This window comes from Capsicum annuum, chromosome 8 (genome assembly GCF_002878395.1).
Source record: "Capsicum annuum cultivar UCD-10X-F1 chromosome 8, UCD10Xv1.1, whole genome shotgun sequence".
NCBI classification, from domain to species: Eukaryota; Viridiplantae; Streptophyta; class Magnoliopsida; order Solanales; family Solanaceae; genus Capsicum; species Capsicum annuum.
The window spans coordinates 4,230,076-4,254,071 of NC_061118.1; the positions used below are offsets into that span (position 1 = coordinate 4,230,076).

The 23,996-nt window shown below is 36.2% G+C and overlaps 2 protein-coding genes across 2 annotated transcripts in view; one reads left to right on the forward strand and one right to left on the reverse strand.

The window, feature by feature from the left end:
• The first annotated feature begins 6,191 nt into the window (after positions 1-6,191).
• On the forward strand, positions 6,192-11,598 carry LOC107838759 (adagio protein 3). The gene is made up of 2 exons (XM_016681949.2): positions 6,192-6,652; positions 9,741-11,598. The coding sequence occupies exons 1-2, from the start codon at positions 6,261-6,263 to the stop codon at positions 11,344-11,346; spliced, it is 1,998 nt and encodes a 665-aa protein (XP_016537435.2). The 5' UTR covers positions 6,192-6,260; the 3' UTR covers positions 11,347-11,598.
• Positions 11,599-12,280: 682 nt separating this feature from the next.
• Positions 12,281-23,996, reverse strand: part of LOC107838758 (phragmoplastin DRP1C) — a 15,345-nt gene continuing 3,629 nt past the window's right edge. Inside the window, exons 2-16 of the mRNA XM_016681948.2 lie at positions 22,099-22,162; positions 21,381-21,485; positions 20,802-20,903; positions 20,426-20,476; positions 20,255-20,316; positions 18,907-18,997; positions 18,753-18,817; positions 18,377-18,571; positions 17,614-17,733; positions 17,459-17,529; positions 16,312-16,537; positions 15,486-15,536; positions 15,036-15,294; positions 14,202-14,341; positions 12,281-12,921 (exon numbers count right to left, since the gene is read on the reverse strand). Of these exons, the coding sequence (XP_016537434.2) occupies positions 12,796-12,921; positions 14,202-14,341; positions 15,036-15,294; positions 15,486-15,536; positions 16,312-16,537; positions 17,459-17,529; positions 17,614-17,733; positions 18,377-18,571; positions 18,753-18,817; positions 18,907-18,997; positions 20,255-20,316; positions 20,426-20,476; positions 20,802-20,903; positions 21,381-21,485; positions 22,099-22,162 (1,728 nt within the window). The 3' untranslated portion in view covers positions 12,281-12,795. The remainder of the gene's footprint in view (positions 12,922-14,201; positions 14,342-15,035; positions 15,295-15,485; positions 15,537-16,311; positions 16,538-17,458; positions 17,530-17,613; positions 17,734-18,376; positions 18,572-18,752; positions 18,818-18,906; positions 18,998-20,254; positions 20,317-20,425; positions 20,477-20,801; positions 20,904-21,380; positions 21,486-22,098; positions 22,163-23,996) is intronic.

The following is a 23,996-nucleotide window of genomic DNA, read 5'->3' on the forward strand; positions in this document are numbered from 1 at the left end:
GAGGCTACTTTTACTCTTGTTTCTTATAGGGACTAAAGTTAATTAACAAGTCTTAAAAAAATATATAATAGTTTCATGAGTGGTTTAGTAATGACCCTCATTTTATTTCTTATGTAATTTATGAGCTTTTTAGAATTGATAAATTTGAAGGGAATGAGAAAAAGTTAAAGAGCAATAATTAAGAGGAAATATTTGATAAGTAATCTATTTTAGTTGATTTAATAAATTATTATATTAATCATGATTGAGATTTTAGTTTAAAATAAATTAAATCTTAATCATTTATTTTAATTAAGTCATATATCATTAATCGAAAGGAGACTTTGGAGAAAATGAAGAGGAGCTAGGTCCGTAGGAGTTGTCGAATGGGCGGTTTTTATTCCTCGCCACATAGACGATTGGGTCACCCCATTAAAATATCTTGTTGATGACGAGGACTTCCTGTAATAACAAAATTTAGGCCTAGATATTTTCACTTCAAAATATCTTTCAACCACGTGTTGGTCTTTACTTTTACATTTGCCCCTAAAACTCCCAATAAACTACCAAAATGCCACTGTCCAATTAATTAAAAGATTTTGAGAAATTAATTTTTATGTTTAAATGTTCAAATGTTCTGACCATTGAGTAGTTTGATTAGTGAGATAAAAACAATAATTTTGAGATACTTCACGAATTATTTTATTTTTTAATGTAGTATTAGATATTATTTAGTCTCATAATTATCTTAATTCATTGTTTATACTTAAATAATGGAATAAATTATATCATATATAGAAGATGAGATAAAGCTATAATTTTGAGATAACTTAGTCTGTGATTTAGGGGGAGTCTTGGAGTAATTGATCAAGTTGGTGGCATATGACCGTGGGTTACGGGTTTAAGCTGTGGAAACGACCTATAATAAGAGCCCGTTTTATCATGGATATTTTTCCTTTTTTTCCAGAAAATTTTTACGGAGTTGGAAATTATGTGTTTGGCCATGAAAATTTGAAAAACAATTCCGGAATTAAATTCCGAAAAAGGAAAACAACTTTTTGTTGTTTTACCCTTTTTCCACTTCCATTATTATTACATATAACCCCAATCTTTAAATTTTTACACAAACTCCTCTTATTAACTATATTCAGTATTTTTTTTAAAAAGACCAAATTCAATAGAATAATTAATTCAAGTGAAAATAATTAAGAATTTTCACCAACAAATTTAAGAATATATAAAATATATTTATATCTATCAATCATATTTATCAAAATATATTTTTTCTCTATTCAATTGATTATGTTAGATAAACTTATTTAGTTTGTGCTTGTAATATTTTTATTTAAATTTTAGAAGAACAACAATCATAATAATTAGTTTGTTGTTAATTATTCTATCAGTTGAAGACATAAATTATTTTCTCAACATTTGGTTATATGTTAGTAGGTAAATTAGTAGTTGGATAATTTTGATAATTTTTAAAAGTTGAGGCCATAAAATCATATTTAAAAAATATTTTTCAAAAGTCTAAAAAAAAAATTCAAAAAAGACATGGCCAAACACAACTTCAACTCTAACTTCATCTTCAACTCCAATTCCAGAAAAAATAATTTTTATGGCCAAATAACTATTAAATCCATGTGATCCGATACTTCTTCGAATCCTGCACTTTTAAAAAAAACTTTAGACTCCTCTTTTTTAGCGAGCAAACAACCCCAAAAAAGTGACATTAAGACTCCTTTTGATAAGTACTAGCGCACTACGTTAAATTAAATCCAAAGTATATAACAAAAATGAGTGAAAAAAATAATTGGTATTTGAAGGCTTTGCTTATACTTTACCCAAAACAAGGAATCAATTAGTACCCGAGTACTTATTCTTAGGGGCCACTTAAATATATATATTTTTTAAGTAGCTAGAACATCTAATTAATTAACCACTAATCTAATCCTATGTTCCTTAATTCTAGTAAATAATTCAACCTTAAATATAATCAAGTAGGTCAAGTGTGATAATGACATCCATAATTATCGATTTTGCAGCCCAATGCACTACAAAGTGTGTATTTACGGAGCTCGGAGAAGAATTGAATCACGAAGATCTATTCTACATATATTTATTTTGTATGATTAAAAGAAATTATTTTCACATCTCAAATTTATAATTTTCTGATCAAATGATCAAACTTTATCAGATACCGTCAAAATTTTTATTAACTTATCTATTATCACACTCAAATTAAATTATAATGTTTACCCACAATAATAAGAGAGTTAATACATAAAAATGACCCTAAACTTGACACTAAATTATAACTTTAACCTTAAACTTTGATAGTGCACAAATAAGACCTTTAACTATTCAAAATTTGAACAAATATGACCTCAGATTTTACAACCCCATGCATAAGTCTCACTCGCGCCTACGTGGAAAGGTAATCCAATCACACGATGCCACGTCATTAAAAGAGCTGGCTTGGAGAAAGGTCATATTTGTGCAGTTTTGAATAGTTAAAAGTTATATTTGTGCACTGTCAAAGTTTTACTTTTTGTGTTAAAACGGCGTCGTTTTTATTATTATTATTATTATTATTATTATTATTATTATTATTATTAATATTATTATTATTATTATTATTGTTAATATTATTATTATTATAATAATTTTTTTATTTATTTCTATAGTAGCAGCACCTAACTTTTTTTAATTTAAAAAAATTATTATTATTATTATTATTATTATTATTATTATTATTATTATTATTATTTATTTCAATAGCAGCAGCACCCAGCTTGTTTTTAATTAAAAAAAAATACAATCATTAGCAGAAATCGAACCCGCACAGTAGATTGAAGGAAGCGTCCAAGAAAAGCAAATAACACCATTGGGCTATCTAAGTGTCTTGTTTCGTGTGGTTCAACTTTAATATACATGCATAAGTATACATTTTCTATCTTATATATATACAATGTAATTTTTTTACCGAGGGGGTTCGGGTGAACCCCATGGCAACCACGTAGGTCCGTCCCTCGTTAATTTAATAACGTTTTAATAACGTTAATTTAATAACATTTTAATTACGTTAATTTAATATACTACTACTACTATCCTTAATAAAGTTAATTTAATAATGTTGTTAATTTAATAATGTTTTATTAAAACTATAATTTTTTTTATTATTAGTATAGTTTCATCTTTAATTTAATATTTAAATAAATAATATTGAAATATATTATAAAACTTAAATTCGTCCTCTGTTTTATAATATATATACATACCCACTAGATTTTTTCATATGAGGCGACCCGCCTAATTGATAAATCTTCAATATTGCTCTTTTTTCGCGATGACAAAAGAAATTAGATGTCATTTTCATCTTTGAGCCAAAAATAATGAAAAAATAATAGTGAAGAGTCATTTAAAGGTCATACTTGTGCAGTTTTGAATAGTTAAAGGTCATATTTGTGCACTGTCAAAGTTTAAGGTCATATTTATATATTATGCCCTTAGATTTTAAGCTGGACGCACCCAGTTTTGCGTGTCGAACACGCGTTTTGCCACGTAGGATTGCAGGTCATATTTGTGCAGTTTTAAATAGTTAAAGGTCATATTTGTGCACTGTCAAAGTTTAAGGTCAAAATTATAATTTGGTATCAAGTTTAGGGTCATTTTTATGTATTAACTCATAATAAAATGGAAGCATAACTATGGCCTATGGATTCTCAATACAAGAATATTCTCTCAAGTAACTTGTGCATGATAGATATATACAAATTATAATATACTTCATAAATACTCTTTAATCAACAAAAATTGCCACACCTTTGATAATTCTTTTAAAAAGAAAATTACACAAAAAAATACATAGCATAATATATCATTTAACTTGACTTCAGCTTACATTAGATTCTACAACTTTGGTGCGTAAACAACACTTAAACTTGTATAAAGTTAAACAAGTAGAAACATGCATCTTGCGCGATCAATTCGTGTCCTACGTAGCGTCCTACATGTATTATGTCATATAGGACTCGTGTGTCTACTTGTTCTACTTTATACAAGTTTAAGGAATCGTTTGATGTGAAGTATAATGTATAACAGTCTCACGATAATGTTTGGTTGGAGGTATAATTTAACTCCAGAGTTATTTATTCTGTCATCTATATCATAGTAATGAGCTAAGTTATCTCATATATATGGTGAGATAACTCTTTCCCAACCACATAATCCTTAACTGTCTATATGTGCACATCCAAAGTTGAAAATCACATATATAAGTCGAGGCCAAATTAAATAACGTATTTACGTATACCCAAAAGAAAATTTTTCATCCTAACAGATTCGGGTCCATAACCATGAGTTCTCTTTCATTCTGACACTTGTATAAACGTCGAACGTGTATTATGTCATATAGGATGAGTTCTCTACTTGTCAAATTTATAAAATTTAAGTATTACTTATGTCAATGGCGGAGCAAGGATTTTCACCAAGGGGGTTCATAAGTGAACATAAAAGTTAACCGAAGGAGGTTCGACAACTACTATATATACATAAAAAATAAATTTAACTATATATATAGTTTAATTTTCCATCAAAGAGGGTTTAGATGAACTCCTATCATACATATAGCTCCGCCCTCACTTGTGCACATTCGAAGTTGAAGGCCACTAAAAAAGAAAAGGCCAAAGTCATCGACAGACATTCAAACTTGTTACGAAAATTCACTTAGATCCCTCAACTAAGGCCTGTTACTATCAGACCCCTAAACCCCCCGAATTTTGTTTCAATTGGGCATTTTTTTCCCTATCAGCAAAAAGCTCAAAGTGTGTGTTGTACACACACGATGACGTGGCAAAACGAGCTAATTGAAAGCTGACACGTGGCATTGTGGGTCCAATAATTATTAAAAATTAATTATAATTTTTTTCAAAAAAGTATATAAAAATGGCATTGAGGAAATTATGAAAAAATAATTCTAAAATTATTTTAAAAATAAAAATAAAAAATTGATTATTTTAAAAAAATTATAATTTTTTTTAAAAAATGAAATAAATTATTAAAAAATTATTTTTTAAAAAAATTAATTATTAAAAAAATTATAAAAATTTTTAAAAAATAAAAATAAAAAATGGCATTGAGGATATAAATTATTTTTAAAATAAAAATAAAAAATTGATTATTAAAAAAATTTATAAAATTTTTTAAAAAAATGAAATAAATTATTAAAAAATTATTTTAAAAATAAAAAATTAATTATTAAAAAAATATAAAATTTTTAAAATGAAAATAAAAAGCATTGAGGATCCAAGTTATGGAAAAAATAATTATAAAATTATTTAAAAAATAAAAATAAAAAATTTATTATTTAAAAAAATTATAATTTTTTTTAAATTAAATAAATTATAAAAAATTATTTTTTTAAATAATTATTAAACATTTTAAAAAATTTTTAAAAAATGAAAATAAAAATGGCATTGAGGATATAAATTATGAAAAAATAATTTTAAAAATATTTAAAAAATAAAAATAAAAAACTTATTATTTAAAAAAAATATAATTTTTTAAAAAAGGAAATTAATTATTAAAAAATTATTTAAAAAATAAAAAAATAATTATTAAAAAAATTTAAAAACTTTTTAAAATGAAAATAAAAAATGGCATTGAGGATCTAAATTATGAAAAAATAATTATAAAATTATTTAAAAAATAAAAATAAAAAACTAATTATTAAAAAGAAATTATAAATTTTTTAAAAGATGAAAATAAAAAACAGAATTATTCTTAAATTCAGTTTTATCAAAAAAAAATATTGGCGCCCTCTAATGCTTTTTGGGTCTTTATTGTTTTAAAAAAAAATTGTTATTAAAAAAATTTTGGGCCCTCAATGCCACTTGACATCTTTTTATTCGTAAATTAGTAAGAAAAATGCATCTCACGCGCCTCCCACGATGACACTGCATGTGCAGTGCCACATAGGTAAAAAATACTTAATTGAAACAAAATTCAAAGGTTTTAGGATCTGATAGGAACATACCTTAGTTTAGGGATTTAAGTAAATTTTCGCTTGATGCCATTAGCCAAAAGAAAATGTTTCATAGTACCAAATTTGGTCCATAACAGTTTCTTTGTGTTTTATTTTGACATTTGTGTAAATAAGTTGAAAATCATGTCCATTTATCCAACAAAACCACTACAAACATATCTACAACATATCTCTAGCTTCACCAGATATTTTCATTTGTCTCCCAAAATTTTTTTATTTTTTTTAAAAAACAAAAATGGGGGTGAAGAAAGTAGAGGAGGAAGAAGAAGAGAATAGAGCAAGAGGAAAGAGATTGAAATGCACATTTAACATGGAAAAACAACAAGAAGGAGGAGCAAAGGAAGAACACGACTACGGAGAAGGAGAGATAGACGATGACTATGAACAATTCATCGGTGAAGATGACGATTCAGATGAAGATGACGAGCATGATAATGATGACGAAGAAATTGGTGATAATATTGGAGTACCTTGTTCACAGCCCGTTGGATTTTTTTATCCTTTGACTACGCCTTCTTCGATTGTTGTATCGGATGCTTTAGATCCTGATCTTCCTGTTATTTATGTGAATACTGTTTTTGAAATCTCTACTGGTTATCGTGCTGATGAAGTGCTTGGTCGCAACTGGTAAGTTTTTTGTTACTCTTTAGTGAAATTTAGTGAATATTTGGAGTTTTGTGTTGTTTTTGAGCTTAATTGTTAGGGTTTTGTGAGTTTGATTGGTGAAATTAGCTGGTCTGAGTTGCTCTAAGGATGTGGTGTAGTAGTCAATGAAATGAGTTGAGAATTGTGAGGTCTCAGTTTCAAGTATCAGAGGAGACAAAGAAGCACTAGGCGTCCTAGCGTTAGTGGTGGACAGAGTTATCTGGTACTTATTGTTGGTGAGAGTTGACTTGTGTCCGTAGAATTAGCTGGTCTGAGTTGCGTTAAGGGTGTGGTGTAGTAGTCAATGAAATGAGTTGAGAATTGTGAGGTCTCCGGTTCAAGTCTTAGAAAAGACAACAAGAACACTAGGCGTCCTAGCGTTAGTGGTGGATAGTGTTATCTTGTACCTATTGATGGTGAGAGTTGACATGTATCCATAGAATTAGTTGATCGGAATTGCACCAGTTGTGTGGTCTAGTAGTCAATTAAGTCGGTTGAGAACTATGAGCTATCGGGTTCACATCTCAGCACAGATAAAAAATCAACAATCAGCAGGTGTCCTAGCATTGGTGGACAGAGTTACTTAGTTCATATTGTTGAAAGGGAGCGTTGGAGTAACTGGTAAAGTTGTTGCCATGTGACCAGGAGATCACAGGTTCAAGCCTTCGAAACAAACTTTGGCAGAAATACAAGGCAAGACTGCGTACAATACACCCTTATGGTGGGGCTCTTCCTCGGACCCTATGCATAGCGGAAACTTTAGTGCGCCAGTCTTCCCTTTTTAATGTATCATGTATCATGTGGAATTAGTGGAGGTGTGCACAAACTGGCCCAAATACCATGGCTATCAAAAATTAGCTAATTTGAGCTTATTTTAGCTGTATATTTTGGCGATATAGATTTGTAAGCTGAACAAAATGTAGGGTTTTGTGTAGTTTGATTGGTAAAATTAGCTGATATAAGTTGTTGTACTAAGGGTTTGGTCTGGTGGCCAATGAAATGAGTAAGAACCGTGAGGTCGTAGGTTTAGATCTTAGCTTAGAGACAAAGAAACACTAGGCGTCTTAGCCTTGGTGGTTGACAGTGTTACCTGGTACTTATTGCTGGCGGGAGGTGAGAGGTTTCTCGTGAAATTAGTTGAGGTGCATACAAGTTGGTCCAACGTGGGTTTTTTGTAGTTCCTTTTTTGGGTGAAATTAGCTGATCTGAGTTTCACCGATGTGTGGTCTGGTGGTCAATGAAATGAATTGAGGACCGTAAGGTCTCAAGTTTAAATCTTAATAGAGATAGGAAACGGTAAACACTAGGTGTCCTAGCATTAGTGGTGGACAAAGCTATCTAGTAAGTAGTAACTATTGCTGGCAGGAGGTGGTAGGTATATGTGGAGTTAGTCGAGATGTTTGCAAAGTGGCCCAGATACTATGGTTATCAAAAGAGTTAGCTGGTTTGAGCTTATTTTAACTGTATATTGGAGCTGATTTTGGCGATTTAGATTGTACTGGGACAAAATGTAGGGGTTGGAAATGCAAATGCTGAAAATTTTAAGGTGGAAAATTCGAGCTAGATTTTTTTCTCCTTTTGAGTAGCTTTGAATGAATTTATTCTAAAAATTTCCACTTTTTTTGTTTATTTGCAAACTACAATTCTTAGTTGTTTTACTCATATAAGGTCACATTGCCATTGCGTGGTTCGATTTTTTGCTTCTACACTAGATCTAGCAGCATATTTTGTTTCTTGCTCTTTAACAGTACCGAATCACGTTCAACCAATCACACAAGATCCAATGAGAATGTCTGTTAGAAAGTCGACTCTATGTTCATGTTATTGCCGTTTGTCTCGCAGACCAGTACTTGTCAAAGAGCATCCTTAATGTAATGAAGGATTGGACTACTGAAGCCCGATATTGGGAGTTCCTTTTCTTTTTCAGGTTTTGATTTGGGTATGGCTGCTTTTGTTTGTGTGTGCTTTGGGGGAGGGGGAGGGACCGGGGAGGGGGGGGGGGTGGTAAGTAAAAGTAATTCTTCTACTGAACACATAGGATAATTAAACAGAGTTGCATCTTCAACAACTAAGTTGAGAGGAAAAAGTTTAATATCTATGATCCGAATAACAATCCTAAAAACTGAATTTTACTATTGAATGGGAGCTCAGACTACAAAAATAATAAAAGAGTTACCTTTTTGTGAAAATTTTATTGGTCTAAGCAGTTGCAAATACGGCAGCAACTTGAATCGCTAGTGGGTTGTTTCAGGTGCTTTATTCAAATCTCTAGTTCTTTTAAGATGTGTTTCACAACGGATAAGCTAATGTTGAAAGTAGAGCTCATAATGGCTTAAACACTGTGATTTAGGGTAACGAAAGTTTACAAATCTATGCCTCTTTATGTAATTAAAAGGATGAGGTACTGACGGAATAAAGCGTCTTCAAAACTATGTGACATAAAGAAGTTCTGTGTCACAGTGGCGCTTGAATTGAAGCTGTTTGGATGGATTTGGGGGTGATTTGTATATCCTCTTGATTTAATTAAGATTTATAGATTCAAAGAAAAAATAATGGCGAGGATTTGACTTCAAAATATGGTTACCACTCCATCATAACTTGTTCAGATATGTAAACCAGTTTACAACTACAGTTTATCATTACTATTATTATGATTGTCCTGTAGACTATCATCATGTTCGTTTTTTGGTATTGTTTTTCCGTCACAAGGATTAAAGTATAGTCAAAATATACGTTTTTACTACTCAGTAAAGGACAACCTACCACTAGTATATTAGAAAATCAATTGCAACTTTTTCTGTCCCTTGACATTGTCAATTCTTTTAGTTCAATACAGTTTTTATATCTGATTCTTCTTCTTTAATGTTTCTCTTTTTTTTTTTTAGTTTGATTGATGGATTTTTATATCTCTGGATAATTTAAGCTGTGGACATATTTAGATAAACTCCTCTCTTGCATTTACCATTGACTTCAAAATTACTAATAGTGAAGCATCCATATAATGATCTACTATATGATGACATCATTTACTATTTGAGGAATCTTGACACGTTTGCTGAATTATTTTCAGTCGGTTTTTACAATTTAGAGATCCACGCGCTCAAAGGCGGCATCCTTTGGTGGATCCTGTTGTTGTTTCTGAGATCAGAAGATGTCTTGAAGAAGGTGTTGATTTCCAAGGGGAGCTTCTCAACTTTAGAAAAGACGGCACGCCTCTTGTGAACAGGCTAAGGCTAGCACCGATACATAGTGATGATGGCACAGTGACTCATATTATAGGGATTCAAATGTTTTCTGAAGCAAAAATTGACCTGAATACTGTGTCGTATCCCGTTTTCAAAGAAACTTGTCAGCCTCATTGTGAGGAGTTCAGCGAATACTCCATTAAAAGCGGTAATTTATTGCATTGTCAGCACCGTGAAATATGTGGTATTCTTCAGCTCTCTGATGAAGTTCTAGCTCACAACATTTTATCTCGATTGACGCCAAGGGATGTTGCATCCATTGGTTCTGTTTGTAGAAGGATACGCCAATTGACGAAAAATGAGCATGTGAGGAAAATGGTCTGTCAAAATGCATGGGGAGCTGATGTCACGGGTGTGCTGGAACACATGACAAAGAAGTTAGCTTGGGGCCGTCTGGCTAGGGAGCTAACTACTCTCGAAGCAGTTTGTTGGAAGAAACTGACAGTTAGAGGAGCCGTAGAGCCTTCACGCTGTAACTTCAGCGCATGTGCTGCAGGGAACAGGCTGGTGTTATTTGGAGGGGAAGGTGTTAATATGCAGCCAATGGATGACACATTTGTTCTCAATCTTGATGCTGCTAATCCAGAGTGGCGACGAGTGAGTGTCAAATCATCACCACCAGGACGTTGGGGCCATACTCTGTCGTGTCTTAATGGTTCCTGGTTGGTGGTGTTTGGTGGATGTGGGAGGCAGGGATTGCTTAATGACGTATTTGTTCTTGATTTAGATGCTAAACAGCCTACATGGAAAGAAGTGTCCGGTGGAACTCCCCCTCTTCCTAGATCTTGGCACAGCTCGTGCACGATGGAAGGCTCAAAGTTAGTTGTTTCAGGTGGATGCACAGATGCGGGGGTACTTCTCAGTGACACGTATTTGTTGGATCTCACCAATGACAAACCTACCTGGAGAGAAATTCCTACTACGTGGGCTCCTCCATCTAGATTGGGACACTCACTCTCAGCTTATGGCAAGACAAAAATTCTTATGTTTGGTGGCCTCGCCAAAAGTGGTCACTTGCGCTTAAGATCAGGTGAATCATACACTATAGATTTGGAGGACGAAAGACCACAATGGAGGCAACTTGAATGTGGGGCGTTCACTGGAGTCGGAAGTCAAAATGCTGTGGTTCCTCCTCCTAGACTTGATCACGTTGCTGTAACCATGCCTTGTGGACGGATTATCATTTTCGGAGGTTCAATTGCCGGACTTCACTCTCCTTCACAACTATTTCTACTCGATCCTTCAGAGGAAAAACCGTTATGGAGGACTCTCAATGTACCCGGGCAACCTCCAAAGTTCGCTTGGGGTCATAGCACGTGCGTGGTTGGAGGAACAAGGGTCTTGGTCCTAGGAGGCCATACCGGGGAAGAATGGATTCTTAACGAATTGTATGAATTGTGCTTAGCAAGCAAGCAAGATTCTGAGGCATGATCTGGTTAGTTAAATTTCCGCAGAATTTATATATCTTCGTGTTTTCTTCAGGAACGATTCCACTTTGTAGACACTGGAATACACCATGCCGTAGATTCGAGTACTTTACACAGCTCGTGTAAATAAGCTTTTGATCTTGCTGTTTGTAGTTTCCTTTTGGTGTCTTTGGAATGTTTATGCTTTTATGCTTTGTATCTATATGTTCTATTCACTCATTTCTGATTCTTAATTTGTATATTATCCTTTAGCCAATATAATTTCATGCTCATAAACTTCATGATTATTATTTTTTTCCACTAAAGCTCCCCCTATTCATAGGGTCCGGATAGGGTCCGACCACAAAGGGTCCATTGTACGCAACCTTGCATTACCTTGTATTTTTGCCCGAGGCTGTTTCTAAGGCTTAAACCCCGTGACCTCTTGGTCAGATGACAACAACTTTATCAGTTACTCCAATTGTGAGTTCCCGTCGAATCAAACAGGCGGAGTTTTTTAAATATTTGTTGAAAGACAAAGTTCACTTTTGACAAATTTAATGAACCAAGACTGCTCGCAATTATATTTTAAAGGGAAAAGACTCAAATATGCCATCGAACTATTGAAAATTGCTCATCTACGCCATTCGTTATAAATTTAGCTCATCTAGGCCGCTGCCATAGAAAGTTTGGTTCATTTATGTCACTGGTATTACAAAAACAATTCCATCATAACTCATTACAATTCCATCATAACTCATTGAAGTCTGATTGTTTGTGCTGTTTAATAACTGTAACAAGAAGAATACAGTTTTCACCATTTCAAATCAACAACATATCCAGCGTAATCACATGTGGGGTCGAGAATACAGTGTACGCAGACCTTACTCCTATCTCGTGGATATAAAAAGGCTGCTCCAAAACAACAACAAACCCCACGTGGGGTCGACAATATAGTGTACACAGATCTTACTCTTATCTCGTGGATATTAAGCGGCTGCTCCAAAACAACAACAAACGACCCCCACATGTGGGGTCTAGTAAACAGTGTACACAGACCTTACTCCTACCTCGTGGATACAGGGATTCTACTCCAAAACAACAACAACAAATAAAATCTTATTCTAAGCTAAGTAACATATACTACATATAACATAAACAGTTCATTTTTATTTCCTGGCATATGATGCTGCTCATCAACAGAAGCAAAATCAAACTATCAATGCCTCAAAATTACAAAAAATGAAAGAATATAACGCGATTTTCTTAAAAGAAATTTTCGTCTGAAACTTTGTTTGGATCTGAAATCGTTGCAAGAAGGTATATTGGCATCGAGAAAAGAACATGCCTCCACGCGATAACAATGCTTTCATCTCCTACAACTTTATTTTATACGCTATCTGGAATATGAGAAACTTTTTTTTTTCTTTCCAGATAGCGTGTATCTTTTTCGCGAAGTATAAACTGGGATTCATCATTTCCACGCGACTGCATCAATCTCATCTCTGGCCGACTTATATAGCTCGAGCCTTTTCGCTATGGTCTCTCTCTTTCCCATTAGCGCAGGATCCTCGTCCAGCATTTTTCCCAGCTGCTCCTTCTGTACATTCATAGAGAATATGACATTTCGTTACATAGAAATAACGAAATGTCAAGTATCTATCAGTTTACCTTACATTAACTATCAGTGTCTGAGCCAGGATTTTCACTAAGTGTACATTCATAGGGAATATGACATTTCGTTGCATAGAAATGTCAAGTATCTATCCGTTTACCTTACATTAACGATCAGAGTGTCTGAGCCAGGATTTAGTGCTATCCGTTTACCTTACATTAACGATCAGTGTCTCAGCCAGGATTTTCACTAAATGTACATTCATAGAGAATATGACATTTCGTTGCATACAAATGTCAAGTATCTATCTACCTTACATTAGCGATCAGTGTCTGAGCTAGGATTTTCACTAAGGGGATTCAAAATCTAAAGAGATAAACACATAAAGAAGCCAAAGGGGATTGGGCGTCTATTACATATACATAAAAATAATTTGAGTTAATGGTCAAAAACACGCCTATAGGTCATGTTTTTGCGAGTTTCCTACCTGAACTATTAGCTATTCATTTTTCTTACTTTAACTATGATCAACTATTTGTCAAAATGCTACAACTATCAGTTGTTCTCATTTCCTAGCCGAAGTATCACCGTCTTTTAGTTAAGAAAAGAGAACAACTACTAATAGTTGAGGTAGTTCGGGTAGGAAACTCGCACGCCTGATAGTTCAGGCATGAAACTCAAAAAATCGAGATACTTTAGGTGTATTTTTGGCTCATCACTTGAATAATTTTGACCTTAAGCGGGATTCAGATGAACCCCCTCGCACCCGCTAGCGCTGCCCTGGCCAACAAAACAGTTTCCCTCTATGGGCTAATGTTCTCTCATAAAACATCTAGGGATTCAGTAAATTTATACCTATTATCCTCATCTTATTCTGTTCAGATATTAAAAGTTATCGATATTGACATATCAGATAGTAGCGGAGCCAGGATTGACACCAAGAGGGTTCACAAGTGAATATACGAACTAACCAAAGGGGGTTCGACATCTACTATATATACATAAAAAATAATTTTAACCATGTATATACAGTATCGGATGAACCCCCTACCTTATATGTAGCTCCGCCCCTGATATCAGATGAAAATGGAGTTTGCGTTAGCATCTCTAAGTCATATTCTATCACGTTATTCTATCGCGTTTTTTAGGAGTCAGAGCATCAAATGATGTTCGTAATGACAAGATGTTCAAACAGAAATGCAGGAGGAGAAAGCGAAAACTTTGAATAGAAGAGGAAAACAAGTAGTAAGTCTCGAAAACTTTACCTCTCTCCTTCCGATTTGCGAATAGAAATGATTTAACAGTGATCTCTTTGCTTCTCTGACTTGACAAAAGACAACTGCCTTTGGAATAGTATTCCTCAAGGTTTCACAGACCATATTGATATATGCAGACACATTTGATCCTGTTGCAGATGAAAGCAACAAAATTAGACGCAATTTATCTAAGTCGATTTCATTATTTCATACGAACAACAACAACAAATGTGTTGTTGGGAGGGTAGTGGGGTCTAGGGAGGGTAGAGTGTACGCAAACCATACCACTACCTCAGGTGAAGTAGAGAGGCTATTTCCGATAGACCCCTGGCTTAGGACCAATAACAGTATAACAAACACAAAACATAAATGCATATAAACTAATACGGTATGCAAAATAAACTATCACCACTAGTTTCACTAAACGTATCCACATGCAATGCAATATACTCCCTCCGTTTCAATTTGTTCGTCTGTCTTACTTTCCTTTTTAGTCCATTTCAGGAAGAATGACTCTTGCCTTTTTTGGCAACTTTTTCGTTCTAACTTTCCATATGGCATATTTAAGACCACAAGATTGAAGGGCGTTTTGGTACATTCCACGTATCTTTAGTTTTAGACCACGAGATCCAGAACTGAAACTCCGTACCAAGAAAAAACCAACATACAACAACAACATACCCAGTGTAAAAACAAGACGAGCAAATTGAAATGGAGGGAGTACTGATTACTGCTTATCGAAAATGTGGTGGACTTTCACAATGAGAAGTGTGTGATCTTCTTATTCAGTTCACGAAAAAAGTTTATCGACTGAATTAAAAAGGCGTGTAATCTGATACTTGCCGATCCTCCTTAGATGATTATCTGAATACCGGTCTACATTTGAAGCTGCCTGTGCTTGTGCCTGTGATTCTTTTGATTCTTTTGCGGGCAGTTTTTCTGGTTCAGTCTGAAGCTTACGAAAGAATTCAACTGTCAGGTAAGAAGACTCCATCTCTACTAGCCGTGAAACTGTCTTTCGACTTTCATCACGAAATCTGTCAAGAGCCTCATTTGCTGCTGCTGCAATATCAGATTGAAGCGATGGAAAACGCTTCAGTTCCTGCATATGGATTCTACGTTAGAATTACTATCGTCCTATCCTTAATGTCACCTGTCATGTTTCGATTGACCTAACATTTTCAGGTTCATAATCGCGGACGGAGGGAGTATATTTTTGGGTTAAATCATCTGGGAAAAACAACATAATATCGCTCATCGGAGCAAGGTTTACAAGAAGACCCTCTCTTTTACCTGTGTTTCTGCAAGTGACTTCCTCACAAGTTCTTTCAGTATGGAATGCACCTGCAAACAAACGAAAAGAAAAGCGTTTATCGTTGAAGACGTAAAACCTATGTTGCTCGGACTCTTCAATAATGTCAGCGAATACGTGTCAGATTCGCCAAAACTAGTGTGTTTTTGGAGAATCCACACGGGTGTGGCATCAAAAGTGAACAGTCCGCGTAACTTAGCGTAAAACTCTACCATGATACATGTTAAACCCAACGGCTTCACGAAAAATCCAAACCAAAATAGTACTCCCTCGATTTGGATTTGTTTGTATGGTTTTTGACTTGACACGGAGTTTAAGAAAGTAAAGAAAACTATCGAATCTTGTGGTCTTAGACATGTCATATGGGAAGTTGGAACTAAAGAGTTGCCAAAAAGGGAAAGAGTCATTCTGTTAGAAACGGACTAAAACGGAAAGTAAGACAAACAAATTGAAACGGAGGGAGTAGTATATAAGTAATTTAACATTCATAGGTACAGGCTGGCTATGTTGCTCGGACTCTTCAAAATTGTCAATGGGTGCATGTCGGATTCGCCAAAACTATTGTATTTCTGAAGAATCCGACACAGGTGCGGCATCGAAATTGAAGAGTCCACACAAATTAGCAGGCTGCAATAGAAATACAAATGAAGCATATTGAACCAAGTATCTATCATCTTCTGTAAAGAGAAAATTACGTGTGTGTGAGTTTCTCTCTTTTAAGAAGATGTGAAAGCGCGTTTATCTCTATAAGAAGGGTGCGTAACGAGACAAAAATGAGAAACAGGAATTAGAATTTAGTAACTTTACTGCATCAACTGAGGCTTCAGCAGGGCCTTTGAAGAAGCCAAGCGATCCATCGATTAGCCTTCTGTAACCTTGTTCAGGAGCAATCAAGTGAGGCTGGTATCCATCTGCTTCGGAAATAACCTTTTTGACATTACTCGTTGAAAGATGACGATCAAACGGAAGCTTCTTAAGAGCAGCTGGTAACTGATGATCAAAGACACCGTATATTCTATCGCCTCCTGGCCTCCTGCAAAAACAGAAAAGAAATTGTAGCACTTCAGATGAATAGATTTCCTTGAGCTAAGGGTCTATCAGAAACAATCTCTCTACCTTCAAGGTAGAGGTAAGGTAAGGTACGAAAGTCAAACAAATAATGGTACTTGAGACGTGTTTTGATAAATAGTTGGCGATAGTTCATGTAGGAAACGTACACACCTGATAGTTCAGGTTATGAAACATGGAAAACCGGGATACTTGAGGTGTGTTTTTCACCCTTCACTCGATGGTTTATTAGTTCATCGACGCACAGTAAGCCAGTAAACTCGGTTATAACATGCCTTTCAATGCAGTGCGCGTGTGTGGAAGCTAGATAACGTGAGACTCGGTTATAACATGCTTTTCAATGCAGTGCGCGTGTGTGGCAGCTAGATAACGTGAGATTTGGGGAAGGGTACAGTCTACACAAACTTTACCCCGATCTCAGAGGTGGGGAAGCTATTTCCAGTAGACCCTCAGCCACAACAACAACAGCAACATACCCAGTGTATTCCCACATAATGGAGTCTGGGGAGGGTAAAGTGTACGTAGACCATACCACTACCTCAGATGAAGTAGAGAGGTTGTCTCCGATAGACCTCCGGCTCATAACAGATAACAGTATAACAAACACAGAACATAAAAGCATATAAACTACTACAGTATGCAAAACAAACTAACACTGCTAGCGAAAGCACAAGAATCAACAGATTATAACAAAACAACAGGAAAACTATATACAATAATCGAGGTACAAGGAATTCACAGTGACAGTATACGGTAAAAGTACAGATCGAAAACTCATGTAAACAAACTACCAGTTGGAATGTAGTTAGTTTACACCCTCAAAACTAACCATTTCTTACAAAGAACAATGGACAGAATGAATGAAATGAATGAAGTTGGACATTACCCTCCTTCCAGATGTTCCCTAAAAATTCGGTCGAATGCACGGCACATTTCCAGGATTGTGTATAGTTGTGCCTGTAGAAAGAAGCAATTTCTTCAACAAGACAAGTAGATCCAGGTTACCATTAGTCTTGTATTTAACGGCTTACTGTTCATTACCCCTCCGTCTTCACCAACAGGACGGCCAATTCGGTCTAACTCAGCATTAAGCTCATCAATTGTCTTGTTTATCAGAGCAATAATGCTTGGTATTCTCTGTCTGATCACAGTCTCCAAGTGCTAAAATTTCAAAAAGGTGACATCAAAAGGTTAATAATGGTAATTCGGGGAATTGAACTTGGCTTCATCCGGCAAGTAAGTGCTTCAGCTTTGAGAATGCATGTCTAGATACGTCAACTTGGTCTCAACTGGCAACTAAACACTCCAACTCGTCTCCATTGTGCCACGTGGACATCGGTCAAGCGATCTTTTTGTTCTTTAATCTTGGCCAATTCAAGTTGATCCAAGGCTCGTTCGATCTTGGACCGATCACCTGGGTTGGCCGCGGGCAAGCTTGGTTCTGTCGAAGAGCTAACGCCCCCTCTAGCGCCCTCACCTGATCCTGAGCCAGAGGCCCCCGCCTAAAGTTTTGACCCTTGCTTCAAGCTTTGCTCTGGGAGAATGGCTCCACCCGATGTGATTGACATCGCATCTCGACCCACCTGACGCTACATAAATTTTGGAGGTGTCTAGATGATCATTTTGTAAGTCGGAGTATTCAATTGACACAGTGGAGACGAGCTGAGTGTGTCTAGATATGCATATTCAAAGTTGGAGCATTCACTCGCCAGCTGAGGCCAAGTTTTACTGTCTGTTTGTGTATCACGCCTTTAAATTCTTAACCCAAACGGAAATATTTGAAAGTCAAAAAGGGAAAACCAACCTTGGATAAAAGTTTTGCCAGATATTCAGCTCCCATTTTATGAGCAAGATGCCCATATTCAGGACTCGACTCGAAGTATTCCACCTCCTTCCTACGAGCAGCCATCATATCGACATTCTTGTTGATATCAGCCTGCGATCGATTGACAATTCCAACCCATGGATGTTGGAGCTTGTATGCTCGACCCTCGAGTACCTTAAACATCAATAAAACTAAAAATCAATAAGTTTTGCAACAATCACAATCTTGTTCTCCCTCCGGTCCAAAATAATTGATGTTTCACAAAACCAAGAAGGTATTTAAGTCTAAAACATCAATTATTTTGGACCGGAGGGAGTATAATTCGAGCAACTTCTGAAAAAGGAATCGGTCATACATCCAACGCATTGGTTCCTTTATCCATCAAATCAAGTTTTGTTATAACGCCAAAGGTTCTTTCACCTGAAATATGAAAATGGAATATGTATACAATCAGATAACTCGATGTTAGACACTCGATTCTGCAAAATGAGCATATCTCACTATAGTACCTGAAGGATCGACTTCTCTGGAGAGCTTTATTGCATCAGAAGTTGCAATATCTTGATTGGCCGGAGAAATAGCCAAGATGATGCAATTTGGCTAGCACAAACAACAAGTTAAGCTGGTTATAGACTGCGCATGATAACTCGCATTGGCTTTATATTACATCGATCAATGAGATTCGACAGCTGAACTCATTGTATCTAACATACTCATTCATGACAAGCACATAACAACTGATATGAAAGGTGTTAGAGTTTGTGACCCAAATTTTATTGATCCGGCCCTGAAAAGTTCGCGGTGCGACCCATGTTTGTGATTTTTCATGGGGTATGGACCTGTATGTTTTTGGACCTAGGACTTATAAGTGCATTTAGTGGGCTGTTTCAGGTTGTTCTCATATACACTAAATTGAGACTATCTTCTCCACATTGTACTCCTCTCCGTTATAGTGAATTCCTCTGCCTCTGCCCGTAGTTTATCTCACAAGGATTTCCACGTAAATCTGTGTGTTCTTGTTTTTCCTTTTGCTTGTGGTTTGCTTGTTTTGTCCGATTCATAACAAAAGGTTTATGAGGTCTAGTGCCAGCTAAGTGGTCATCTCGTGCAAAGTGATAGGAGAGGGTTCACGTTACGTGGACAGTAAGAGCATGAGTATTTGGACAGGTCTTGTTTCTCTGAGTATTGTTGCTAAGAAACACTAGTGAGGTTAACCTGTCCATCAATAAGCATACTGCGCGATTTAAGACATCGCATCACTTCCAAGTGTCGAATAATAGGAGAATGTTCGAGTGGTTATAACAGTAAGCACTTACATGTATGCCGCTGTTGTAGTAGCAATCAGTAAGAAGTGTGGACAGGTCTTAGTTCCATCGCTTATCTAGGTAAGTAACAGCTTACATTTCTTGCAGCAAAAACTATACTGTATTCAAATGACGATGTTGTAACGTTGCACAAGTGAATTGCCACTATTGGCAGCAGTGGCGAAGCCAGAATTTTAACTGAGGGGGTTCAAAATATGATGAAGTATACACAGAAAGAAGCCGAAGGGGTTTTAACATCTACTATATATACCAAAAAGATAATTTTAACCTTGTATAAATAGTGTAAAATTTTCAGCCGGCGGGGGATACCTGGCTCCGCCCCTAGTTAGCAAAAAGCCAAATGCTAATAAAGGACAGCCCGGTGCACTAAAGCTCCCGCTATGCGCAGGGTTTAGGAAGGGCCCCACCACAGGGGTGTATTGTACGCAGCCTTACCTTGCATTTCTGCCAGAGGCTGTTTCCAAGGTTTGAACCCGTGACCGCCTGGTCACATTTGAAATAGTAAGTTATTCCATCTTGAATGTAGACTTACTTTCTCCACGTAAGAGCGAACCATCATTTCAATATCTTCAACGATGCTCTCTGGTTGTCCCTCTACATAGTTCAAGATTTATTCAATATCGTTAACAGCTAAATATTGCAGCAGCACAGGAAGATTGGCTCCTTTTCGATACCTATAGGAAAAAAGTGATTTCGTGCTCACCTACAGCAACCTTTGTCAATCCAGGAAGATCAATGAGCGTTAAATCTACCACTGTAACGCAAAACAAGCACCTGATAGTGTCAATATAGGTATTCACAGTTCACGAAAAGCAGACAGGGAACGATAAAAACATACAACTCATAATGATGTGCCATAACAAAGATGGTCAACTTCGACTATACCCATACCCCAAGAATTGTCCAAGTTCTATCAACGTAAGCCTATGTTGCTCTGACTCTTCAAAAATGTCGTCGGGTGCATGTCAGATCCTTCAAAAGTACTGCATTTTTGGAGGATCCGACAGCATTTTTGGAGATTCCAAGTAACTTAGACGTAAGCAAGATGCAGTAAGCCGGCAAAGATGAAGAACACGTACCGTTAGGAGAAAAAATACTAAGGTGAATTGGAACATTTGAAATTTGCTTGGTCTTTCCTGTAATTCGGTCCGTCTCATCTGCAATCTCTTGACGTACCGCAGCTGCATTAACAAACATCAAATGTCAATGAATGAAAAGTTTAAGAGTAAAGCATCTAGTACCCTCCTGAACTATGATCAAATTTGCTACGACACACTCCAACTTCACAGGGGTCCTATTACCCTCGAACTAAATTTTAGCGTATTTCTGTCATCCTTTTTACCTGATGTGGCATCTTTTGTCAGTATTTTTAGCTGAGGTGGCATTTGTGACGTGGGCCCCATTTTATGTAATAAAGGTGCCACGTTAGCACAAAAGACGGACAAAAATACGCTAAAATTTGAGTTCATCTGTGAAGTTGGAGTGTGTCGTAGCAACTTTGGCTATAGTTCGGGGGGTTACTGGATGCTTATCTCAAAGTTTAATCCTGAATTCGTCTCTGCCCCTACCTCGTGGTCTTTCATGATTAGGTAATCGACTACACGAAAACTGAAATACAATGATAAAAGAAAGTAAGTTTCGTGTACTGTCAAACTAACCGAACTCGGGGAACTTCTTTTTCGGAGCATGCAGAAACTCTGCATATTCAGCCCCTCCATCAGTCTTATGGAGTTGAAGAACCAACGGCCTCCTTGTGACGATGCCTTTCAAATTTCAACAGAAAAAAAAAAACTAAATTAGAACAAGTATAAAGCGAACCATATCGCAATATAGGGAAAAGGAAATTAGCAGAAAGACAAATGCCAATGGCGTGATGTGAGAAAAATGGATATAGAGAATTCATGTAGCTGACGCCAACATATTTGAGATTGAGAGCGGCATAATACATAGATACCTCAACTCGTATCTACTATGTCAGTTGACCTCAACTGATGTACATCTAGATACCTCAACTCGTGTATACTTGTCAAATACTCCAACTTATAAAATGATCATCTAGACACTTCAAAATTTATGTGTCACGTCAACATCATGTGTCCACGAGACACAGTGGGGACCAGTTGAGGTGTCTGGATGTGTATTCTCAAAGTTGGAGTGTTTCGTTGCCAGTTGAGGCCGAGTTAAGGTGTCTATCTATGTATTATGTCTACAGAAGACGTTCCAATGAAAACGGAATCATTGGACCACTAGCTAGAAGTACTACAAGATAAGTCATTTTTTCGGCATTGCGCTTCTACTAATCAATAATCATAAATCAGACTTTCGACACATGATTTTTATGATATTAAGGTGCAATTCCAAAAATAGTAAAATTACCTGATCCACGAGGCAGAAAATCTCTACCTACGATGCTTTCCAACACCGATGATTTTCCAGAGCTCTGATTGATCATCACACCGAACAATCAGAAAGTAAAACATTCCTCGAAAAAAAAAAAATGCATGTAACACTATTATAATGTAGAGATTCATATTGCTCATGAGTGGAGGATTGCCCTAGTCCATATAAGCAAACCGCCTAGAGCCCAGCTAATGTGTGAATCGAGAGCGCTCATTGCTCATGAGTGGAGGATTTCCCAACTCCATATAAGCAAACCGCCTAGAGCCCAACTAATGTGTGGATCGAGAGCGCTCAGAGCCCAACTGGAGCGTGGACCGGGAGACTAAACGGGGATGGACCTGCCTCTGATATCATGTAAAGATGACACCTGGGTCTAACGCAACCTCAAAGATAGCTTAAGAGGAGAGAATTATCCAAGCCCATATAAGCAAACCACTAGTCCAATCCCCAACCAATGTGGGATTTTCACCCACTTCAATACCCCCTCCGTGCCCAGGGCCTAACTGGCGCGTGGACAGGGAGCCCAAACGAGAATGGACCTAGATCTGATACCTTGATAAAGAAATGGATCTTGGGTCTAACTCAATCCCAAACGCTAGCTCATGAAAGGAGGATTGTCCAAGTCCATATAAACATACCGCCAGTCCATTCCCCAACCAAATCTGAGACTTTTACCCACTCTAACAAGAAGAGAACAAGTATCGACAACACATAACACAGTAACTGCAGCAAAGGAAACACATGTATAGTACATGTACTTAGCGCATTTCTCAACATATATATAATGAGGTCTAGGCTAAGGCTATTGGTTCTACCGAATCCACACAATACGCTGTGTATCTGCCCCTAATCTCCAACTAGCTAGTGATTGAATGATCGATTAATGTAGAGATTCATATCGGAGATACATCTCAAGCAGCTTATCTAGGATTCGAAATTTATGAGTTAGGTTCGTCTCCCATTGTTCATAAATTGTTATGACAAACATAGAAATTGAATGACAAAGTACTTCATCTTTATAGTGACAAATGGATAATGTAAACAACAGATTCAACTGAACCCATCATTTTCGAGACATAGCACAAATAAGGGCAGCTCGGTGCACTAAAGCTCCCGCTATGCGCAGGGTCCCGGGAAGGGCCCACCATAAGGGTGTATCGCACGCAGCCTTACCTTGCAAATCTGTCAGAGGCCGTTTCCAAGGCTTGAACCCTATAACCTCCTTGTCACATGACAACAACTTTATCAGTTACTTCAAGGCTTCCCTTCAAGCAGAGCACAAATATACATGAAAAAACAATTAAAATAAAAAGTAAATCAAACAAACATGCTCTGAACAAGAACATAAACATCAAACACATAACATTTAAATTCTGAATCCGAGTTAACATGAAAATTGAGTGATAACTACTCCTTCATCCTTAACCAGATGTTTCACATTCTAGCACGAGTTCTCTTTGCCTAGGCCTCAATGCACTTACAGAACATCAAACAACAAATCAATTTTCTTTTAAAAAAAAAAAAGATAATACATAGAAATTGAGTGGTAAGTACTCATTCCTTCATCCTTAACCAAATGTCTCCGATTCAAATCCTACTATATACATAGTTTCTTTTGTCAACAAACACTTAGAACTTCTCATGCACGAATACAAATTTAGTCAGGCCACAATGCACATACATAACAACCCACACGATAAATAAATAAAAAACATAGAAATTGAGTGGTATGTACTCATTCCTTCATCCTTAACCAGATGTCTCAGATTCAAATCCAACTAGATACATAGTTTCTTTTGTCAACAAACACTTAGAACTTCCCATGAACGAATACAAATTTAGTCAGGCCACAATGCACATACATAACACCCCAC

Coding starts and splice junctions, on each gene's coding strand:
- LOC107838759 (XM_016681949.2), top strand. CDS start 6,261: ATGGGGGTGAAGAAAGTAGAGGAGGAAGAAGAAGAGAATAGAGCAAGA. Junction 6,653..9,740: donor GAAGTGCTTGGTCGCAACTG/GTAAGTTTTTTG, acceptor AATTATTTTCAG/TCGGTTTTTACAATTTAGAG.